At 37.1% G+C, this 21987-nt stretch overlaps 3 protein-coding genes across 7 annotated transcripts; all 3 read right to left on the bottom strand.

Annotated features, from left to right (window-relative positions):
* Nucleotides 1–2590: 2590 nt before the first annotated feature.
* LOC111811004 (chaperone protein dnaJ 15-like) lies at nucleotides 2591–6444 on the bottom strand. The gene is made up of 11 exons (XM_023697814.1): nucleotides 5918–6444; nucleotides 5430–5553; nucleotides 5014–5096; nucleotides 4824–4935; nucleotides 4638–4742; nucleotides 4391–4441; nucleotides 3999–4088; nucleotides 3629–3737; nucleotides 3397–3545; nucleotides 3268–3321; nucleotides 2591–3146 (listed from the first exon to the last, which is right to left on the bottom strand). The coding sequence occupies exons 1-11, from the start codon at nucleotides 6046–6048 to the stop codon at nucleotides 2925–2927; spliced, it is 1230 nt and encodes a 409-aa protein (XP_023553582.1). The 5' UTR covers nucleotides 6049–6444; the 3' UTR covers nucleotides 2591–2924.
* A 1499-nt stretch (nucleotides 6445–7943) lies between these two features.
* On the bottom strand, nucleotides 7944–15769 carry LOC111795683 (zinc finger protein BRUTUS-like). 5 transcript variants are annotated; one of them, XM_023678240.1, is made up of 14 exons: nucleotides 15324–15767; nucleotides 14719–14928; nucleotides 13924–14118; nucleotides 13470–13840; nucleotides 13054–13279; nucleotides 12359–12527; nucleotides 11042–12250; nucleotides 10781–10955; nucleotides 10477–10698; nucleotides 10268–10405; nucleotides 9555–9789; nucleotides 9385–9444; nucleotides 8452–8523; nucleotides 7944–8386 (listed from the first exon to the last, which is right to left on the bottom strand). In XM_023678240.1, the coding sequence occupies exons 1-14, from the start codon at nucleotides 15621–15623 to the stop codon at nucleotides 8258–8260; spliced, it is 3711 nt and encodes a 1236-aa protein (XP_023534008.1). In that variant the 5' UTR covers nucleotides 15624–15767; the 3' UTR covers nucleotides 7944–8257. The 5 variants fall into 5 exon arrangements, with proteins under 5 accessions (XP_023534008.1, XP_023534032.1, XP_023534025.1 ...); XM_023678264.1 differs by having other exon boundaries at nucleotides 14719–15080; nucleotides 15324–15396; XM_023678257.1 differs by having other exon boundaries at nucleotides 14719–15105; nucleotides 15324–15387.
* A 1853-nt stretch (nucleotides 15770–17622) lies between these two features.
* Nucleotides 17623–20291, bottom strand: LOC111785623 (probable leucine-rich repeat receptor-like protein kinase At1g68400). Its single transcript, XM_023666031.1, has 2 exons — nucleotides 18829–20291; nucleotides 17623–18354 (listed from the first exon to the last, which is right to left on the bottom strand). Exons 1-2 carry the CDS (start codon nucleotides 20174–20176, stop codon nucleotides 17696–17698), a joined length of 2007 nt encoding a protein of 668 aa, XP_023521799.1. The 5' UTR covers nucleotides 20177–20291; the 3' UTR covers nucleotides 17623–17695.
* Nucleotides 20292–21987: the final 1696 nt, after the last annotated feature.

Raw genomic sequence — 21987 nt, 5'->3', positions numbered from 1 at the left:
ATAAATTAATTAGTTCCACTGTAGGCATCTAAGAGCCACACCTTCATTAATATTTCCCCACTTTTATTATGCAGTGATTATTTAAATTAAGCGAAGCATATAGTCCAATACAACACTAATTATTCAGTTTCATGTCCACAACTTATATTAATTAATACATTAATACATTAATACATTAATTAATTAAAGCAGCCAATTAGTCAACCTAACCCATCACCCATCACTCAAAAAGACATCCAACCCCTTGTTTGCTTCCTCTTATTTATGTTCCATTTTGGTAATTTCAATTAATTATTTCTGTACTGCACTTACTTTCCACATTACTTGTTTTATAAGACATTATAATTATATTATGACCAAAATAAACAATATAACATATCATTTCTTACCAAATCCTCCCTATATTATGCTATTTATAATTAAATAAATGTTCCTCACCAACCTTCTTTGTACAGGCCCGGGTTAGTAGATATTGTCCGACTTTAGTATATCGCGGCCAGTCTCACATCTTCCTTGGAGCCCAATGTCCTCGTTTTGACTCGTGACGTATTGTCAGTAGTCTCACGATTTTGAAACACGAGGTTTTTCTACACTCTTACAAGAAATATTTTGTTTCCCTCTGATCTCACAAATATAGTCCACTAAACGATAAAACACATTCAACTAATTCATTTGATTAGTTGCACTCATCTTCTTAACGTTAGAAGTTCAAATTTCTCGCACTTGTAACTTGTTGTACTGAAAAAAAAAGATTCTAAACTATCCTATCATACTGACAGGCTGCACGGTTCAAGATAGTCAGATGATGATGGTCCCGTAGAGTAGTTTTTCTTTGTTATGAGCTAATAACGAGACAAGACGGGAAGAAGGGTTTGTTTGTGTGTTGTGAGAGTATATGTTTTTGAATGAATTATTGTAGATAAGATGTTGGCGTGATTGACGTTAAAACCTATAATTAATGTTGAAAGGCCTAAATGCTTTTGTTTACTTTAAGAGGACACAGATCTCTCCGAATCTTACTAACTACCATACATTGATTTATGTTTGGAAGAGAGAAGGATGATTTGGTTACTTCAAAACCTCTTCCAAACTCCTCATCATCATAACACTTCAACCTATGACCCACTTTTGTCCCCTTTTCTGTGCCAAAATTTCCCATCAAACCAACTCAAACTCTAACTCTAACTCCATTCATTCACGGGAACAACAACAACAACTACACGAGCCTTGACATTGTGAGTCACTCTGCACCTGAGTCAAAAAAGCTACACGAAACCCACTAGTCAGAAAAGAAAGACCACGGCCAACCACCCGTTAACAAAGAGCAACGGGATATTCAAGAGAATCCCTGTTGAAAGCATAGTCGGGTATTTTCTTAAGACAACCTTAATCATCATACTTTTCTTTTGGTTTGCTTTGTTGTGATTAAGATGCCATTATTATCACTTAAGATCTCCCAAATCACAAGCATGACCCACCATGTTGTGGTTATCAATGAAATTTATCCAATCAATCAGTATAATTTCAACTAAAACAATAATAAATCCTAATTTAGGTTCATAGATTAATCAAAATCACACCCCCATTAACTTCCTAATCATCTTTACCTGGTTTCCTTTTGAAAACCATGGCTTTTGGAAGGGTCTAAAAAGGACCATTTTTGTGGATATGTTCAAAAGCAAAGAGTAGCCAATATCCAAAGGATGTGGGTGACTCATTTCAGCCCCTCCATGCCTGCCAACTCCCACTCTTTCTTCTTTTGTTATTAATTTTAAAAGCTTCAGTGGACTTTAGCCTCTAACCTCTATGTAATGTGCTATATATTGTTTAATAATCCTACACTAATCTAATTTCAACCCATCTTAATAACTTAAAACTGCTCTCTAATCCTACACTTCTTTACATGCCCATTGCTGCACACATTCCTAGAAAGACTTCTAATGTGCTTTTGGTGAAAGCAAGATAAGTTATATGGAACGTAACTCAATCCTTTGATAGAAATCTCGACTCATATCACATGCTCTCTTCTTCTAAGATTCTAATAATAGTTGCCCATGAATCAATCTCAAGAGATTTGAGCGTTAGTAATCTCATCTCACATTGATTGGAAGGGGAAATGAAGCATTTTTTATAAGGGTGTGAAAACCTCTTCCTAGCAGACACGTTTTAAAATCGTGAGGTACTCAATCAATATCACTCCAAACCATATCAGCAACTGTCAGTCAAAGACCTTTAAATAGTGAGTATCCTCAAGTCCTAAGTACACGAGAAATGATAACAACTCAACAAGGGTTTGCTCAGATTCAGACAATTTTCCAGCTCCAATTATTGGAACAACTCAACTGTTGCACGTGTGTCCCTGTTGATAAACACATCTTCAACCTACATGATTGTCTGATAATTCTGTTTAGGGTACCCTACCAAGTCCTACAAATATAAGACCCACCAAAAGTGGCCTATTTTGGTATGATAATTGCAAGATATGGACAGCTAAATTTTGTACTTTTGCTGTTAAACCCAATCACTCTAAAGCTAATCAACTTAGCAGGAGAATCTCCCAACAGCAACACAAAATATTAAAGAGAAGTCAAGCAAGCAACAACCAGTGGATAACACACTCGGATTCAAATGAATGAAAATTATACACTCGAGTTTTCTTCACAAACCGAATAAACAAATTTATTAACTCTAAGGAAACCAATAACTATATCCCTACCAGAAAAATTCTAACAACTGAGCAAGTCACTCAATATAATCATAAACACAATGGCATGCTACACATTTCTTATATTATAGCTCTGCTTCGAAAACCCATATCGTAGATATAGTAAACAGTATTATCAGAAAACTCACAAGAAACGAAGCAGCTTGATGGGCGCAACCTTGCACGCCGAGACTTCCCAGCGAGAAGCAGGCATCGAATCTCAACCAAGCTTTTTGTCTGACCCTTTGAGGTTAAGATTGAACCACTTCTTCTTGGTAGGTCTGTCTTTTCCATCTGAGCCACCATCTTCTCCAGGAGTGCAAACTTTTGAATCATCAACTTTTCCATTACTTAAGCCACTGACATTATCGTTATGGTTTGCTGGCCTGGAAACGGTGAAAGATGAGTGGATATTATCTCTCATTTTTAGAAGCTCATCGACCTGCAATGGAGGAAATTACAATAAACATGTGTCGTGCGAATAAGAAATAAGTTGCATCAGTTCTATTCGAAATTCGAAAGAAGAAAGACGACTACGGAGCATCAGATTGAGTATTGCATACAAATTGTTTTTCCTGGCTGTATCGATTTGTGACTTCTTGAAAGCGTGCAAGTGCCTACAAAGTAAGAAGTTAACTTTCAGACAAACATATCAGAAAAAATTAATAGCCATATATCTACAGAGCCAATACCTTCCTATATTCACTTTCGAATTGGCGCAAATCATTTCTCTTTCTTAAAATTAGAGCTTCGATTTCTTTAAGCTTCTCTGTTGTGTCTTCATATGATTTTGCACAAATCGCCTCGATTGTGTATGTTGCAGGCTTGAAGAAGTTATCACCTGAACAATCATGCGGATGACCACTGAACATTATGGCAAATACGAGGTTAGATGGTAAGTTCAAATTAAAGATCAGCTTATACCATAGACAGCGAATATATGAGTTCCAGCTTTTAATTCTGAAACCTCACAAGGCTGAAGGCCTTCCAATCTCTTGAAAAACGCAGCCTCCGGGTCCTTGGTCATTGCCACCTACACTACCACGCATATCAATCAACCATCATAAATGTAACAGCTCAAGCCCACCGCTAGCAAATATTGTCCTCTTTGGGCTTTCCCTTCAAGGTTTCTAAAACGTGTCTGCTAGGGAGAAGTTTCTACACCCTTATAAAGAATGTTTTGTTCTCCTCTCCAACCGATGTGGGATCTCACAATACTTCTAAACTCTTGACAGAACATCCAAACAGACCACATTATCCAATTATGAAATAAATTGAAATAAATTCAACATACCGCATTCAAAGTTGAATCCATTCTGTATACTTGAAAATGTAGAAAATACATCCCCACAGATGTAACCTTGCCAGTTTTCTCACTATCCTCCTGTTCATGAAGATGCACAACATTCGTTGCAAACAGACTAGTCAAAAGCTGATATGTGATAAGCAACAAAGAACTGCAGAGTATAAAGAATAAACTATTTCCCATGACATCCAATTTCTGCATTAATGTTTCCATCCGACCATTGTTAATTCCTCCCCATTTAGTATACTTTAACTAATTCCTCAATTTCTCACGACTCCCTTGTACATCTTTCAGAAAATACATATGAAACAATAAATAAATAAAACGATGAGAACCAATGCCTGAGACACGAGAGCATCAGAGATATTAATGCACTTCACCTGTAAGGCTAAACCATAACCACCATTGGCATCTTGCTCAAAATATAGCAGCTGAAAATTAAAGATTGCACATGTTAGAACTACGCCTAAAAAGAGCGCTTCATCGCATATAATCCACAAAAGAGAGATCATAGGTTCGAATTTCATGAAAGTGGCAGCAACCAGATATGCATGTCTCCCCATACACCCAAAAAAAAAAAAAAAAAAAAAAAAAAAAAAAAAAAAAAAAAAAAAAAAANGAATAGACCTTAAATTTGCTTTGTGCAGTGGAAGTAACTCTGACAACAATGCCTGCTGCAGCCTGCTGATCATTGATTGTTACACCAAAGAAGTGAGCACACTGTTTTTCTACCTGCAGTGGAGCATTGCATAAGGGAAGGGAATAATATAAGGGAAAGAGCAAGCATTGTCAGCTTAAGAACGACACAAGCACCTTCCCACTGACTGATGTTCCAAGAGGAAGAGGTCTGATGGTCACCGTTCCATTTAGAGCTTCTTCAAGAACGTTCGCTGAGATTGTAGTCTTAATGGGGACACCCAACTTACTACAATCAGACAAAGTTAGAGCTTAGAGAGTTGCAGACAAGAGGAACCTCAAATACCACAAAAAAATTATATGTCACCTGAACAGAGCTGCAAACATGGTATTGACAGTCCCCAAATTGGATAAGTCAATTTCCATGTCCATACCATCCACATCAAGAGCCTGGAAAGATTATTTTAGAAATACATGAAGGTGTAACATTTTCTGTAGAATAATGAGTTTCATAGCGTCTAGTGAACAATAATTTCTTTGCACGGTAATCCATCAATGTTTTCATTCCATTTACTATTCTACTCTGCAAGGCTTATTAATAATGCCATAAGGTGACTTTACGCATATCATACGCTACTCGTAGTTGTTCCCATCTCTTTGGAGGCTGGGACAAGCAAACCTTTATAGAAGAAATTGTTTACACAAAGAACAAAATGCATTCATATCCTAATATAATGTCCATGTTAAAAAGAATAAAGTAGGTAAACAAGACAGAAAAAAAACCTCAAATCCTGCACTGTCATACTGCCTTCTCTTCTCTGGATCAGATAAAATGTTGTAAGAATAAGCAACCTCCTTGAACAATTCTGAAGCCTCAGGATTCCCTACATTTTTATCAGGATGATACCTGTCCATCATGTGAATTGAAAATCAGAACACAAACAACAAATCGTCTATAAACAACACTTGATGATGTTATTATACTACAAAATCTGGATAGATCATAGGTTTTAGTTATTAGAAAATTCATTTATGGCCTCTACAGCCCCACGCTAACATCCTAGCTCAAGAACAGAAGGAAAATGGGAACCAGGTCGATAGCCATGACAAAAGGCAGAAACTATACTAATCCTGAATACGTCTTCCCACCGGGGCGTGGCGATTTGAGCTGGATTAGCCTAAATTTGAGCTTCACTTATCATACTACACATTGACAGAGTTCTAAAACAACCGAAAATGTTTCCGAATAACATGAATTTGATAAAACTTACTTGAGGGCGAGTTTCCTATAAGCCGTCTTAATCTCCTGATCTGTAGAATCTCTGGACACAGACAATACATCATATGGGTCTCGTCGAAGAGCCGGGGTTGAAGGTCCTTCCGTCTTTGAACTCGTCCCCATCTAACCCCCTCGCTCACAATTGCCAACTACCAAATGCTACGACGAATCAACCCACTTCCAAAATCATATGATATCCACACCCAAACCCACAACCGCAAGGAATTCCACCTCTTTTGTTCGAGGCAAAATTCCCACGATTCCAAAGCCTAACTGGATCTCTCTTCCTTCGAATTAAATCAACAAAAAAGGAAGGATAAACAGTGAAGAAAAACAGGAATTAAGAAAACGGAAGAGGTTTTAAAATCTTGACCCTCTTCTTAAACTCTGTTTTCTTTCCTTCGTCGCGGCTTCTTCTTTTTCGAACTTTTTCGTCGACCCTTCTTCGAAAATGTTTGAAATTTCAGCTCAAATTTTATAAATTCTAGTTTTTTTTCTTTTTTTTCGTCGACCCATCTTCGAAAATGTTTGAAATTTCAGCTCAAATTTTATAAATTTTAGTTTTTTTTTTTTTTTCGTCGACCCTTTCCGTCGCTTTCAATTGACGTAAATTTCTTTCCTCTCCTGTTTTTCCCATTCGAATTTTGAAACATTATAATGAATGAAAAACTGTTTAGCTTTCACTTAAATAATTTATCGAATCCAACAAGTTGTTTTTTCTTTTATTTATTAATTAAATTACTTCAAATTTAAAATTATTAAAGAATCAAATAGGAGAATATGTTAATTGGTTGAAAGGCGGGGCCGTTGCAATTAAACTATAACATGAGCTGCATTAAACATTTTGTTCATGGAATTAGTAGACATCACGTACTGAATTTAATACAAAATTTCCTTACGTAAATTTGCATAAATAATGTAATATAATGGTAAATATCAATAAATACTTTCTTTAGATAATTAAAAAAAAATGTCTACATATATGGAAATAACTTTAGTTTTTTTTTTTTTTTTTTTTTTTTTGCAAACCTTAATGATAATACCAAAACATCAATAAAACCAAATTATTGTCTAAAATTGAAAACAAAATATTCATCATTATCATCTAATGTTTTTTTCCTGAGTATATATTAGTAACAATTTCAGTGATTTTTGGAACTAATCTATGCTATTATTATTGTTGTTGGATTTTTCGGACACTAAATTATTAATAATAATAAAAATAATTCCTAAATTTTGTATTTTTACATTAAAAACAACCTTAAATTTTTAAAAAACTTTAATAATACTCTTAAACTAACTATGTAATTAGTTTTAAAAATATTTTTAACTTTGAATAGTGTTTCAAAATTACCTTTAAATTACTTTTATGCTGCCCTTCAATTTTTAAAAAATTTCATAAATATAATTATAGTTAGTATTATGCTTAAAAATTACCTACGAAATTTTAAATGTAGTATTAACACCCTTTCTTCTCTAATTAAAAAAAAGGTTTTAGTGTCATATATGGACGCAAATGGTATTTCAGCGCCTCATAGACTCTCTCTCTTTTTAATATTACTTTTGAAAGTTCATAAATATTTGAAAAAGTATTTTTGAGACATTTTTTTAAATTAAAACGTTAATTTTTAAAGTTTAATGTCATTTTTTAAACCGTTTCAATTCAAAACTAACAGAAAAGAAAAGTCTTAGTGTAAGGACATTTTTTTTTGTCAGACTTTTTAAAAGTCTAAAGGTATTGTTTTTTTTTTAGTTGAAGGGTATTTTTTTTTTAATAAATGGTCAAATTCAAGGTATTTTTATTAATTTAGTTTTTTTTTTAAATAATATTTGCTGGCATTCCATTTATAAAATTTTCAAATATAGTAAGATAATATATTTTCTTGCATGAAAAGTATTATCACTATTTAACAACTTTGAATGACAAATTTTAAAATTTGTTTAAAATATATAGACTAAATTTGGAAGGTTGAAATTAGAAGTACACAAATAAATGAAATCCAAAATAATTGAAGCGATTAAGAGAAAAAAGGCAAGAATTCTGTTTCTGATTATAAGAAATTAGTTGCATGAATTAGAACCAAAAATATACATTTACCCATTTCACTCTCAAACATAAGTCCTTGGATCCTTTCATTTTCCACCTCTCAACAACACTAAATAACTCTGTTAGATTAGATCAATCATCAAGCTCCTGAATTCCCTTAATTTACACTTATCTGTCCATTTTCCATTATGAAAACCATACAAAATGCTGTTCTTCTACTGTTGCCATGCCATGCCACAAGGGCACACTTAAACAAACGAGCAAGAGGCACTGAAGCTTACTAGTTCATTGCTGTGCGGAGCTTGAACTAACCTTAATCACCTTGGTATTGTAAGATCCACAATTCCCACATTTATGGTACAGCCAGTGGAAGCGCGCTTTCCCCTTCTTGGAGCAGTCATTGCACAATATGTCCTGACCGATACTCACTCACTCAGTCATTACAAATTTAGAGGGTAGGCAAGAAAAGTGAGGTTTACCTGACAGCGTTCCATGTATTCTTCAGGGAGTACCTCCAATGCCAGTAATGCGTCAAGCATGCCGAAGTATACCTGTATAACATAACATGAATCATAGTATTTTCAGACATACATATCACTCTTATCAATGCTCACTAACTTCATATGAGCTGAAGATCATGTAGAGAGAGAATCAATTTCCATTGAATGGATGTAGACAGTAAGTTGAAGAGGATAGCTGTAACAATTCAAGCCCACTGCTAGTAGATATTTGTCCGCTTTGACTCGTTGCGTATCGCCGTCAGTCTCACAGTCTTAAAACACGTCTAGGGAGAGATTTCCATACCTTATAAGGAATGTTTCGTTACCCTCTCCAACCAATGTGCCAACGACAGCGAGGACGTTGGACCCTGAAAGGGGGTGGATTGTGAGATCCCACATCGGTTGGAAAGGGGAACGAAACATATCCTCTCTTTACCAGACGCGTTTTAAAAACCTGGAGGAAAAGCGTGAAAGGAAAAGTCCAAAGAGAAAAATATCTGCTAGCGATAGGTTTGGGCTGTGCAGCTCTCACTAATAAACTAATAATCAAACATGTTAGAAGCCTTTACGCTCAGACTTTCTAATCAGGCTTGCAAACTTTTAAACTCTACATACTGTTTGAATTTTTAGACAGAATGTAATCGAATTTTTCAGATAATTATACCTCAATTCAATTTCTCATGTTCATCCATGCATAAATGCATCAATAAATCAACCTTGAACTTGACTATTGTGTGCCAAATATAAGAATTAGCGTTCATTAAGCAGATGGTCGACATAATACATTGATAATTGATTTGTTGAAGTGCCTTGAATAAATAAGGTTGTATGAAAGCATCATAAACATGAGGACCACTTTAAGAAAATTAATGAATGTATCATGCGCTTGTTTGATAAAAGAAAATTCCATACCGTCATATCTCCCAAGGACTTGCTACATATTGGACATATGTAGTGGCTACAAGTGTAAGCCTGCATCATGTAACCAAAAAAAAGATATAAAACTGTCCACTGAAATAGCTTCTCAAGTTGACATTTTTCTGAAAAGATCAAAACCAAAGCAAAGAATCCAAGAAATAGACCTGGAAACAAGCTGAATGCATGAAATGGCCACAAGGGAGAGCTCTAACACTTTCACTAGACGTGAACAAAAAATCACAGCAAATAGGGCAGTTTGTTTCTAGGCCCCTCTCATGGCACTTGTGATCAACTAATTTCATTGCCAAACAACAGTTGCACGTCATACAATGAAAAAAATCAGTACCGAGTCCCTTCCCAAGACGACATAAATTGCAGAAGGGACAATGATAGACTTCCCTGAAATAAATAAGTGAAGAAATATCAAATAAACTTCAACAGATTAAACATCTAGTTTATCAATTTCATGAGAGGAGAGAGGTTTAAATGTAGCCCAGCCAAAATTATTGAAGCTAATAACAAGAACTCCTTGCACTTCTCTGCTGATTTGAGATGCTTACGAAGTTCAGGCACAAAAAATGAACAATAAATCATCTTTTCTGTTAAATCTCAATAATGATCCAGTGCATGAAGAAAACATGCTATAATATTTTTGGATGACAAGTTATACCCATGTTGTTGATATCGACGTATAAGGAAAATGGCAACGGAGTATCTTCTACAAAATTCAGAACCCTTAACTCAATATAATAATATTAGTGATCTGTTGAATTCCTTTTTAGTTTTCCCTTTAAACTCCACAAAGCACAAGAATGATTATAATCCTGTCACTCAATGAGGAGCGTGGCAGTGATAATGTGATGGTAGATATGTGCACCTTTCATCGTCAAAAAGTTTGCAAATACTACAGTAGAACTTTGCCATAGAGAGACCACCACAGGCTGGTGTTGAGCAAACAGATGCAGTAGGCTGAACTTTGAGGCAGCGCATACACATCATTTCAGTTGAAGCCTTCCTGGAAACAAATAAAACATTTTAAATACATCATGGGATATCCATACAATCAAGCAAATAAGATGCAACTACCTGTCCATCGAATGATCACTGACTTTATCATGACAGAAACTACAAGTGAACAACTTGCCACAACAAGTTGCAAGAAGCTTACAGTTTCTTTTATAATGCTCACACCCGAAAATCTGTTTCTCGGGATCACGAAATGATGGAGCACATGCAATCAGTTCTTTTGCATCTGAGTTTTCACCTGCAGTTGCTTGGGGTAGCATCTGCTGAGAAGCTATCCAGCGACTAACATACCCCCATGAATCTATCAGAATAGTGAATTGCAGACTAGATATATGGTTAGATAAAGTTCGTAAAGCATAACAACCTGGTGATCAAGTTCTGAATCAGATAATCTTTTCTCCTAGGGTCAATGGTTGAATCCCGGGCAACGTTTCTTATTTCTGATTCAAGTTCATTTTCATTCATCCTAAAAATCTCTTTCCATCCAGGCTTGAAAACCGAATCATTTTTATGGTCACAGTTGCCATGGGAATCAGAACCTGAGAAGTAGAATTGAAAAAATAAATATCTATAGTGCTTTGTTGTCTATGTTATTAGACAATAATTGACTTTGCTCAATACAAACCTCCAGATACATGACTGACAGATTCCATATAATGTGGAGATGTAGCAGGGCCTTCCCACCATTCATTTAGCCAGTCACTAAACATTGTATTTCTGGTTGCCTGCTTCAATGTATCCATCATCTTATTCTGCTCCTCCTGAGTAAGTGCAGAAGTTACCCAAGGCAACATTGATTGAAGGACCTCAGCACCTGTAGTACCAATTATTCTACCAACAATTTTATCCTGTTCTTCCACAGAAAAATATGTATGGAACAACGGTAACAACTCCGATTCCTCACGGAAAATATGTTGGTCAAGTGTCACTCTAATTGATCTACACATGCCCTGGAGCTTTGTTGCCAGCTCAATATTCATTCTCATAGTATCATTGATATCAGAGGTATGAGGCATGATCCAATTTGAATCGTTACAGTTTTTCTTACCATTCAAGTCTCTGCGAACGTTTGTAAGCTTGGAAAGTGCAGTAGAAATACCTTCAAATAGCTCTTCCTCCTGTTTGTGGTCTAATGTATAAGAGTGACTCACATTATGAAGAGTTTCTTTTGATTCTAATGCAGGAAATACTATATCGTCCTCTGCATTACTATGAGCTTTATATAAACCCCACAACAGATGAAACCTACCGCAAAATTTCCTAAAGAATGTATCATTGCAGTCACCGAGATTCACAGATTCATTATCCAAAAACTCCAAGTCTTTGCTTATTGCTTTATGAAATTTAAATATGTTATCAATAGGTCGTGACTTAGAACCACTGCCACAGGAGATTGGATCATTCTCCAGACTAAAAAGACTGGAGTTGAGAGAAGGAGCATAGGGACCAAAACACAAAGAACGCAATGATTTTGCTGCTGCCAGAGATCTCATTCCTAAATTATTGTCATCCACTCCTAACCCAGGGACACAAGCAGATTTTTTCGAGCGAGTGAACTGACGTTTTTTGCTTGGGCTTTTCAAAGGAAGACGGCCATTTAAGTCTCCATGGCATACTTCCTTCTCACATTTGGATGGCCTGGCACACTCAGTTGCCTGAATGCAAGAAGGTTTTTCACTGGCAGAAGAAAAGGAGGAGCATGATTCTTCATTTCCAGTCGATATCCGTTCAGCACAATGGCTAAGATCACTTCCAGAAAAACAAAGGCTCCTGGGATGACCTTTGCATGCCCAACCAGAAAATAGTGTAACAAGCGCATGATCCGACTTTGGAGCTGCGAAATAAAGTGTTTGTAATTAAGACACTGGTAAATTAGTTGATCGTTTGATTTGATTACTGATACAATTTAAACTATATCATATATTTAGAGTTAAAACTGAACCTGCCATTTGCATATTCTGAAGAAAGGATCTTGCTTCTTCTTCAGTAAGTGTTTCTACCAACCAAGGTAAGACACGCTCTATCCATTTCAAGGGCATTATGCATAAGCTGTGATACAGAAGTTCTCGCTGCCTCTGGGGTCCAAAATGCTTCCGAGCAAGTGGAAGAACCTAGATGTCAAGATAAAACGACATAATGATGAAATAAAGGGAAAATTCTGCAACTCCTCGGATAAAACGACAAAGAAAGATTCTAGAAAGTATCCTTTCAATCAAAGTGGCAGCACATAATTTCTTTCATCAAGAAGTATGTATGTTATTTCCCTTTTCTTTATATGTAATTGATGGAGTGGAAGGATAATAATTTGGTTAACATTCATTTGATCAAGTCCTCAAGGGCAACACGTTTGACGTAATAAACAAAACCCTGGTGTTCTCTTAATGTGTCACTAAATGAAGCTTTTTTAGGAGCACCCAACTAAGTAATTGAACCTTCTTAGGGACCTTAGATTGTAAAGAGCCAAGCCAGGAGTTCATAAAGGTGAATGGGGCTTGAACTTACTTGAAAAACTATAAAATTTCAAATGAATCTTTTTTCCAACATAAATAAAGTTAAAATAGATATAGGACATATAATAAAGATACCAGCAATGTAACAAGGAAGGCAGTGATCTAGTTACAGGAAACTGTCACTCACATGCAACTCCTCATCATGGAAGTGCTTCTGGATGGTCTTGATAATTTGATCAGCATGAGAACTTAACTTTTTATGAATTTCAGCAGAAGAATATTTAGCTCTATCAGCTTGGATACTCTCTATCAAGTGCCTAAGCTTATCAAATTGAATTTCTTCTTCTGCATGCTTATCAGCAAAAGATAATTCAGCATCTACAGCAGGAAATATAACTTTATCCTCAGCAATGCTGCACCAGAAAGAAAGATGACGATCACTTTTAAAACACTAGCGGTCGGTGAAAAATGGAGGGGAAAAAGTGATGAAATTGTTTGTCGTAAAGATCAATTCCATGGAAATGATTTTCAAAATAAATACATCATTATACAATCTTAGATTTAATAGAGTAAACTAGAAAACAAAGAGCTAGAATTGAGTACCAGTGGAAGATGCAGACTTCTGCAATAAACTGCAGCCTCTCCTTTAGTGCAGACAACTCAGAAAAATCAGAAGACAATGGTAGGTCCCTAGCTGCCTCAGCTATGCTATTTAGTTCTTTTCTTATAGCATTATGCCAATATAATATTTCATTGATGGGGCAAGCAATTGAAACAGTAGAATAGGTAAAATTACTTTGCTCCATGTATTTCCTTTTACCAATTCTAGCTGATTCAGAAATGTCATTCCCCTTCTCTGGTCTACATATAAGATCATGAACCTGAGAACCCAGACATTGAAAGTCTAAATTTTCGTCGTACAAACTTTGATTGGCACGAGTCGTTCTTGCATCCTCCATCCAGGAAAATATTATCTTCACTTCAAAAAAAATTAAAATTAGCTCCATTTCTTTGAAAATTTCCTCAGAAATGATATTTAACTAGACGAGGCTCTGACCTTCTGAAGAAGCTTTTGCTCTGGGATAATTTTGCTCAAGCATTTGCACATAATCTGAAGCTCATCCGGAGAAATAGAGGAAGAAAGCCAGGGAAGAAAGACTTCCAGCATATGAATAGGTATACTACAAAGAAATTTCCATACTAATGATGCCTGTTCTTCAAAAGAAAACTTCTCTGTAAGTAACGGGAACACCTGCAAATTTGCATAGAAGCTCACATTGTCAATTGGGATACTCGAAAGAATACCGATTTAAAATTCAGGCGACATGTTAAGCAATCTTAATGAAGCTAACCGTGCTATCAAGAATTTTATCTACTTGTATGTTAAAAACCCTTATATTGGATCCTAGTACTTTTTCGCCCATCTATTTGGCATTCACCGTGTAACAGTCCAAACCCACTACTAACAGATATTGTCTGCTTTAGCCCGTTACGTATGACTGTCAGCCTCACGATTTTTAAACGCGGTCTGTCAGGGAGAGATTTCCACACTCTTTAAGGATTGTTTCGTTCCCCTCTCCAATCGATGTGAGATCTCACACACCATGTATTCGTACCATCAGGCATGAATGATTCTCAGTGACGTAAATATTAAACACTTGATTATCCATAACAGTTTGGCCTTTTGACCTCCATAGAGCTAAGGGAGAATGACCGGATAAGTTTTAGCTCCTCCTTCCAAAGCTCTTGTTCTTATATTCTTTCATCAAATAGGTAAAGAATCTGATATCAACCAATCAAAATACGTAGAATGAAGATGAGTTTAAGCAATCATAGTCATTCAAACAATTACCTGTTCCTCTTCCTTGAACATATGCTGGCATATTGATATCTGAAGAGCCCTGACACAAGATGACAGCTCCCTCTTATAGCTCCCTTCCTCCAACGCATTAGAATTCAGAAGCTCCAGCAATTGACAAAACAGAACACTCTCCCCTTCATGTTCAAGGAAATAAGTACTTGCCACATTTTTCACTCGCAGATCTAAAGCCGGGAAGATGACCTACAAATTTAAATGTATTTGAGGTTTCCCCACGTTCCACCCCCCAAACTATTTCTTAGAAGATTGCAAATAAATCAAAATTTAGCTGTTAGACTTGAGATTATGTTCAGTTTCACTGGTGCCAAACACAAATCACATCTCCCATTCTTCACCTGTTACACCAAAAACGCCACTCGACTTCACAAATTTGTCAAGTTGGCTCATCATCACGGTCAGAATTGGTTTCTTTATCATTTTCTTTTTCTGGAAGCGAGTGAAATAACCCAGTACAGATGAATGATAAACATGAAAACTAAACAAGACAAACTAAGAAGCCCATTCTCCTAGGGATCGGCGGCCATTGAGACAAGCATTCACTAAAAAGGAGTAAAACTGAAAAGAAAAGGAAAAAAAACCTCGTCCTCGGCGTTACAGTGATGCTTATAAACAGCTCGAAGGAAGTGATAGCGCTGCAACAACGGTCCAATATCGCCACCACTTTGCTGGTTGGTAGCGAATTCAATAGCGTCGCGATGGAAGTGATCAAGCTCAGCACGTATAGCCTTGTGAAAGAAGACAAATATGAGAATCGGAGATTCCGCAGCGACAATTCTGGAACATGATTCCATTGAGGAATTCACCGGAGAAGCATCAGCCATAGCGGCGACGGCTCCACCAGCGTGGCTGTTATGAATGGCCGTAAGCGTAACCAACATCAAGGAGTAAATGATGTACGTGGATCGATGAATTCGGATATCCAGAGACTTGTATGGCCCTAAACCTCCAAAAGCTATGGTCGGAGTGGTATCAATTCAATTGTTAGCAACTCTGCTGTGCTTCCGGCATGGAATATTTCCTGCCTTGTTTTGTAGCAGAAGAAGGAAATCGGATGCCGAAGCACACTTTTGGTGGTGGCCTACGTGTCAACCACTGACCAAAGACCTGTGTTGGACAATAAAAGTCCCTTGTCATTTAGGTAAACGATGATGAGTTTATAAGCGACCAATACTAAATTCATTAGTATGAGGCCTTTTGAAAAAACCAAAATAAAGCCATGAGATCTTATGCTTAATGTGGACAATATCATACGATTGTGGAGAGTCGTGTTCGTCTAACATGGTATCAGAGTCCTGCCCTAAACTTAGTCGTGTCAATAAATTGGTAAATCCTCAAATATCGAAAAAGAACTCTAAAAAAAAAAAAAAAACAAAACCTCCTCAAAGACAGTAAAAAATGACTAAGACTCCAAAGGAGTCAAGCCTCGATTAAGGGGAGACGCACATTGTTTGAGGGGAAGTGTTGGATGATGAAAGTCCCACGTCCGCTAATTTAGGGAATGGTCCTGAGTTTAGAAGTGAAAATGCTAACTCAATTGGGATAAGACCAGAGTCATGAGAGCTTATGCAGTGGACAATATCATACTATTGTGAAGAGTTGTGTCCGTCTAACAACCTACAGTTATGGGTCGTTACGACAGGGAAATTATAAATTAAAATTTTAAAAGCTGATTAAAAAACCAAACTTTTAATTTAAGTAAAGTTAAGGAGGAAATTAATTTTATCCAGGGAAGGGGAGGACGTGGAACGCACACGCACGTGTGGAGCACGAACTTGGCATGGGGGTGTGTCCACGTAAGCATCCACCACACGAAAAAGGCTCGGCCTAACCAAGGTCCATGGATTATTCCGGTAATGGAGTATTAAAATATATTATAAGCTCGAATCACGACGGTGTGCCGATTAAAAAACGAAAGGCATTTGAAAAAGGATAGAGTAGTGGATTTAGTTTGGTAAGTGGTGGTGGTAGTGGCGGCGGCGACGGCGGCGGTGGAGACCAATGAGCGACGGTGCGAGCCTCGCGTTGGGCACGCAGAAAGAGTAGAGGAGTTGGCGGTAAAGCCAAGCACGTTTCATGCTTTGTTTCGAGATTCGTATTCTGCTACATGTCTGTGCCCACTTCCAATGTTCATTATCCCACTCACTTTACCCCCATATATACACATATATATATATAGTTGAATAATTAGACTTTTATTAAATTACTGTTTTACTTAAAATAAAGAGATTGGTAATAATAAATTGTAACTAGGGAAATGTTAAAATTAATTTAAATAGTTAGGTTAAATGGATAGATAAAAAAATTGCGCTCTCGAGTGGTAACTGGAGGACGAGCTATCTCGTTTTTTTTAAAGAGATCGGGAGAAGTTTTTTCAAGCCTCCCCTAAAAAAACTTGAGTCACAGTTCTAAATTAAGAGGGATCTTGCCTAATAAGTAAATTACTCGAAAATTTTAATAATAATACTAATAATAATAAATGCTATAAAATTAATAGTAGTATTTTGTTGAATAAGAAATTATTGGTGTATAACATAAGATAGGAATACATTGATTGTAACCTAATTTTGAATTCTGTCCAAATTATTATGTTCAATGTCATTAAAACAGCTCCTTGTCGGAATAATGTTTTTTTGTTTCCTATCAATAAAAACTTAAATTTTAAGAAACAATAATAAAATGAATTTATTTTATTATAATAATTTTATGTGGTTTTTAAATAAGTTGATTTATATTATTTTGAATTTTTTTATTAACAAAACATTAGTATTGGTTTGGTTGGATTATATTTATGGTTTATTTAAATATTCACCGTCATATTTTAGAAAATCTTATTTTTAAACACGTTTTTTTTATTACGAATACGAAATGAAGCCAAATTAAAATTANCGCTACTACTACTTCAGCTGCTATTGCTAATAACAATTTAGAAACAACCTCATCCCACCGTCGTTTACTGGCTGGCTCCTCCGCCGCAAGTCCCCTCCGAAACTGACGGCGACTCTGTAACTGAGTCAGTTCCGTCATGGAACGGCGACACCTCCATCCCTCGGAGCTCCTCAATCATCTTCACCACATGGCTCATCTTCGGCCGTTGATCCGGCGAAGCCGATGTACAGGCCAAGGCGATCTGCAGAAGCCCCACCATTTCCTCTTCGATGTCTTTGTATCTCATCAGCTCCAAATCAAACACTTCAGCCGTCCACTCCTCTCGCACCACCGACTGAACCCACCGGGGCAAATCCAACACGCCGCCGTATCCACCGCCGTTCTCCATGACGGAAGGGCACTTTCCAGTAAGCAGCTCGAGGAGAAGAACCCCAAACGAGTACACATCCGCCTTCTGAGTTAGTTTTCTACCCTCACCGCACTCCGGCGCCCGGTAACCGTTGGATCGAGGAGTGGAAGGGGGAGTGAAAAGGGCCAATCCGAAATCAGAGACGCGAGCATTTCCAGATTGGTCCAAAAGGATGTTGGTGGATTTAACATTGCCATGGGCGAGCCTGAGGGACTTGCAGGAGTTGTGAATGAAGGACAGTCCTCTAGCCGCTCCGGCGGCAATCTTCAACCTCGTCGTCCAGTCCAACGGCGTCCGTCCAGGACCTCTGTTCCCTGTAAAACGGTAAAAAAAACCATGACTATTCAACGGACAAATGGGCGGGCCACTGCGAACAATCAATGGGCTATCTCAATCTCATCCTTTCAGGTCATTTTCATGGAAAACAAACGAAATCAAACAATTTAAATAAAGGGCGAGCAGATAAAGTAAAGACAGAATTATTTATTTGGTAGGGCATGGCACTCTGTTCCGTCATCTATGAACAGTAGAATTCTAAAAATCCCCATTCCAAAATCGCAGATAAGCTGCTACTAATGCGACACTTTCGATACGGCCATATAACTATTGCTCTCTTGTCTGGGAATTCACACAAAATTATAAACCCTAGAACATAATCCATGTCTGTTCTTAGACTATGAACAAAATGGATGAACAGTGTTCTTAGACTATGAACAAAATGGTTTAAAAATATGAAAACTCAGAAGAATCAAAGGGCATTGTAATGATGGGTTTGATGAAAATTATACCGTGAAGAAGCCAGAAGAAGCTGCCATTGGGCATGTAATCATATACCAATAACTTCTCCTCTCTTGCGAAATAGTAAGCTCTCAAGCTTACAATATTAGCATGTCTCAACCTTCCCAATACCTCCATGTGCTGCTCGAACTCTCGTTTTCCTCCAACATGAGCATCTTTCAGCCGTTTCACCGCCACCACATTGCCGTCGTCGAGAATCGCCTTGTACGAAGTTCCGAACCCACCCTTACCGAGCATTTCCGCGGAGGCTCGAAGCAAATCTTCGAGCTCGAACTTCTTGACTCCCTCGAAGAACACCATCCGGCCTCTCTCTGTTCCGCCTTGGACTGGAAATGGACTAGAAGAGTAAACAATCTTCTCGCTCTCCAGAAGCTTCGACGATCCCTTCCTGTCTCTGGATCTGTCAGCAGAGTTTTTCCAGAAATAACAATAGAGAAGAAGCGAGACCACTGCTAGTACCAAAACGTCGCCGAGAATTATGGCGATTAGTGCTAGAGAACCTATCTTTCCAGTGCTGTGGTGGTGTGTATTTTCCGGCTTTGTTTCAGGTGAAACTCCGGGAAGGGAAGTCGGAGAAGATGAAACAGTGAGGTTCCGCGGCCGTGTAATGGGCGAGGCAATTGCCCCTTCGGATCCGGGTTCCGTCGGATTACTGACAATGCTCGTACAGCTCTGGAGCGGGGAACCACACAAACCCAAGTTCTGGCCGAAAGAAGACTCAGGAAACGTCGACAACGATTTGGGGATTTCGCCGGAGAAACTGTTCGCTGAAACATTGAAGTCCTGAAGATTCGGCAGGTTCAGTTCCAAAATAGAACCTGAAAACCGGTTATCTTCGACCCGGAGAGTGAGAAGATGAGCCATACGGTTAACAGAAGCCGGTATCTCTCCAGTTAGGTTATTGTGAGAAAGATCGAGACGGTAGAGCCGGACGAGAGACCGAAAAGAAGCCGGGAAGTCACCGGAAAATTCATTGTACGATAGAAACACGAGTTTGAGAGCAGTGAAGTTGGAGAGGTCGGGAATGGGACCAGAGAGACGGTTCCGCTTAAGGCTCAGCACTCGTAACTGAGTCAAAGCCGTAAGAGGAGCCATAGAGCCTGTAAGATCAAGATTCTCAAGAACCAACCTCGAGACCCTATTTCTAAGGCAAGAAACTCCATCCCAAGCACATGGATTAGAGGTAGAGTTCCATGTGGTGAGCTTATTCCCTTTATCAGACGCCGCTTTGAACGCCATTAATGCGTCTAAATCTACATTCGAAGAGGCATAAAGACATGTAAAGTGGAGTAAGCAAATATAGAGAGCCAAATGCGACAGCCGAGTAGACGCCGCCATTGTTGCTCTGCAACAAAACTCAGAGAGAAGGGGGGAGAAGAAGAAGTTTTAGACGTGCAGAGGAAAAAGAAGACGCGAGAAGAAGAGTAACTGAAATGGAAGTGACAGGGGTGTAATTAATGGAAAGTAAAGGGGCGATAGTGCAAATAAGTTTTTTTTTTTTTTTTACTGGACCCTTTGAGTACGAGAACTGAAAAAGCTTGTAATGTCTGCAGTATTAACTGGGAGATAAATTTATCCGAAAAGACAACAATACCCCTCTCTCCTACAAAATTACCGTTGGCTTAAAATTAGATACTTTTAATAATTTAGTGACTTAATAAATACTGTTTTTAAAAATTCGTGTAATGAAATTTTAATTTTACTCACACGTGAATAAAGTATTTAAAATTGAAAATATTTACTTTAATCGGTTAAATTAGAATTAAACCGACGGATAAAATATATAAAAATTATCCCCAAGTGAGAAATAAGATGATAAATACAAATTAGATTAAATTAAATAATTTATTCAAAATGGTTGAAAAAATAAGAATATATTCATTACTAAAATTACTTTAATTATGATTATTTAGAAAAATTTAGAACGAGAGAACTTAAATAGTTACTTAGAACGATATGACAATCTTAATTAAATTTGATATTTTGATTATCGTAAAAGAGGTCAAAAGTTAAAAGGGTATTAGTCTATCTAATACCTTTATCAAAATTAAAATATTTGAAGATGTATGAAGTTAACTATACAGAGGATTTAGTTTATAAATTTTAATACATTATAATTTATTTAATACCATTTTCCCGGCGAGAAATTAATTTAAAAAGACTGCAAATTCAGTTTAGGGCAGCGTGAGAATCACGCTCCGACATCATACGAAGCTCCTGGCGATCAGTACATAACACGAGACTCTGACGCGCGTGGCGAATTTCGAGAGCGTTGAAATGAATGCAATCCTTTCCCACGTGGAACCTCGCTAATTTCCACCTCCAACCTTTTAATTTGATTCCTCATTTAACCTATTATTCGTAATTAATAAATATTATAAAGCTGCATTCAATTATTTCAACTGCTTTCTTTAATATTTCCGACCGTAGCTGCTAAAGTGAGTGTGTTAAATTCGCATAGTTTAATTTACTTATTTTATTAAAAAAAGAAAAAAAAAAAAAAAAGCATAAAGCATCTATTACTATATTATAAATTACAACGTATAGTTTTATCTTCGGCCCTAAAGTTATCAAATAATAAAATTTAATCAAGGTTTAATCTCTCACATCTTTATATCTTATTTATATTTTATTATATGCTGCTTTCGAACAATACTATGTTAGAAATCACGAACATTTTTAATAATATGATCTTGTCTACTTTAGTTTAATAATATCATGTTAGAAAGTGTTTCTCTATGCCTCCTTTGAACCAGATTGTTGACATCTTCACGAAAAGTGTTTCTCAATCTCTTTGAATTTTTCAGATCCAAGCTTCACATTCGTTCAAATCCGACGCTCAGCTTGCGGTGTGGTGTTAAATATCTAATATTTGTCTTATTACCATAGTTATCTTTCAATTTATTGTTATTTCCATATCATTGTAATTTATTTTATTATAAATAAGATAACTTCCACACCAATTAGGTGTGGTGGATTAATCAAACATTTTTAGCAATCTACCCCCCTTCGAGGTCCAGCGTACTCGCTAACACTCTTTTATTCCTCCAATCGATGTGGGACCGCCCCCAAATCCACCCCTCTTTGGAGCCAGCGTCCTTACTAGCACACCGCCTCGTGTCTACCCTCCTTCGGAGAACAGTGAGAAG

Source organism: Cucurbita pepo, chromosome LG01 (assembly GCF_002806865.2).
Source record: "Cucurbita pepo subsp. pepo cultivar mu-cu-16 chromosome LG01, ASM280686v2, whole genome shotgun sequence".
Classification (NCBI taxonomy): domain Eukaryota; kingdom Viridiplantae; phylum Streptophyta; class Magnoliopsida; order Cucurbitales; family Cucurbitaceae; genus Cucurbita; species Cucurbita pepo.
This window is presented reverse-complemented; position numbering and strand designations above follow the sequence as displayed.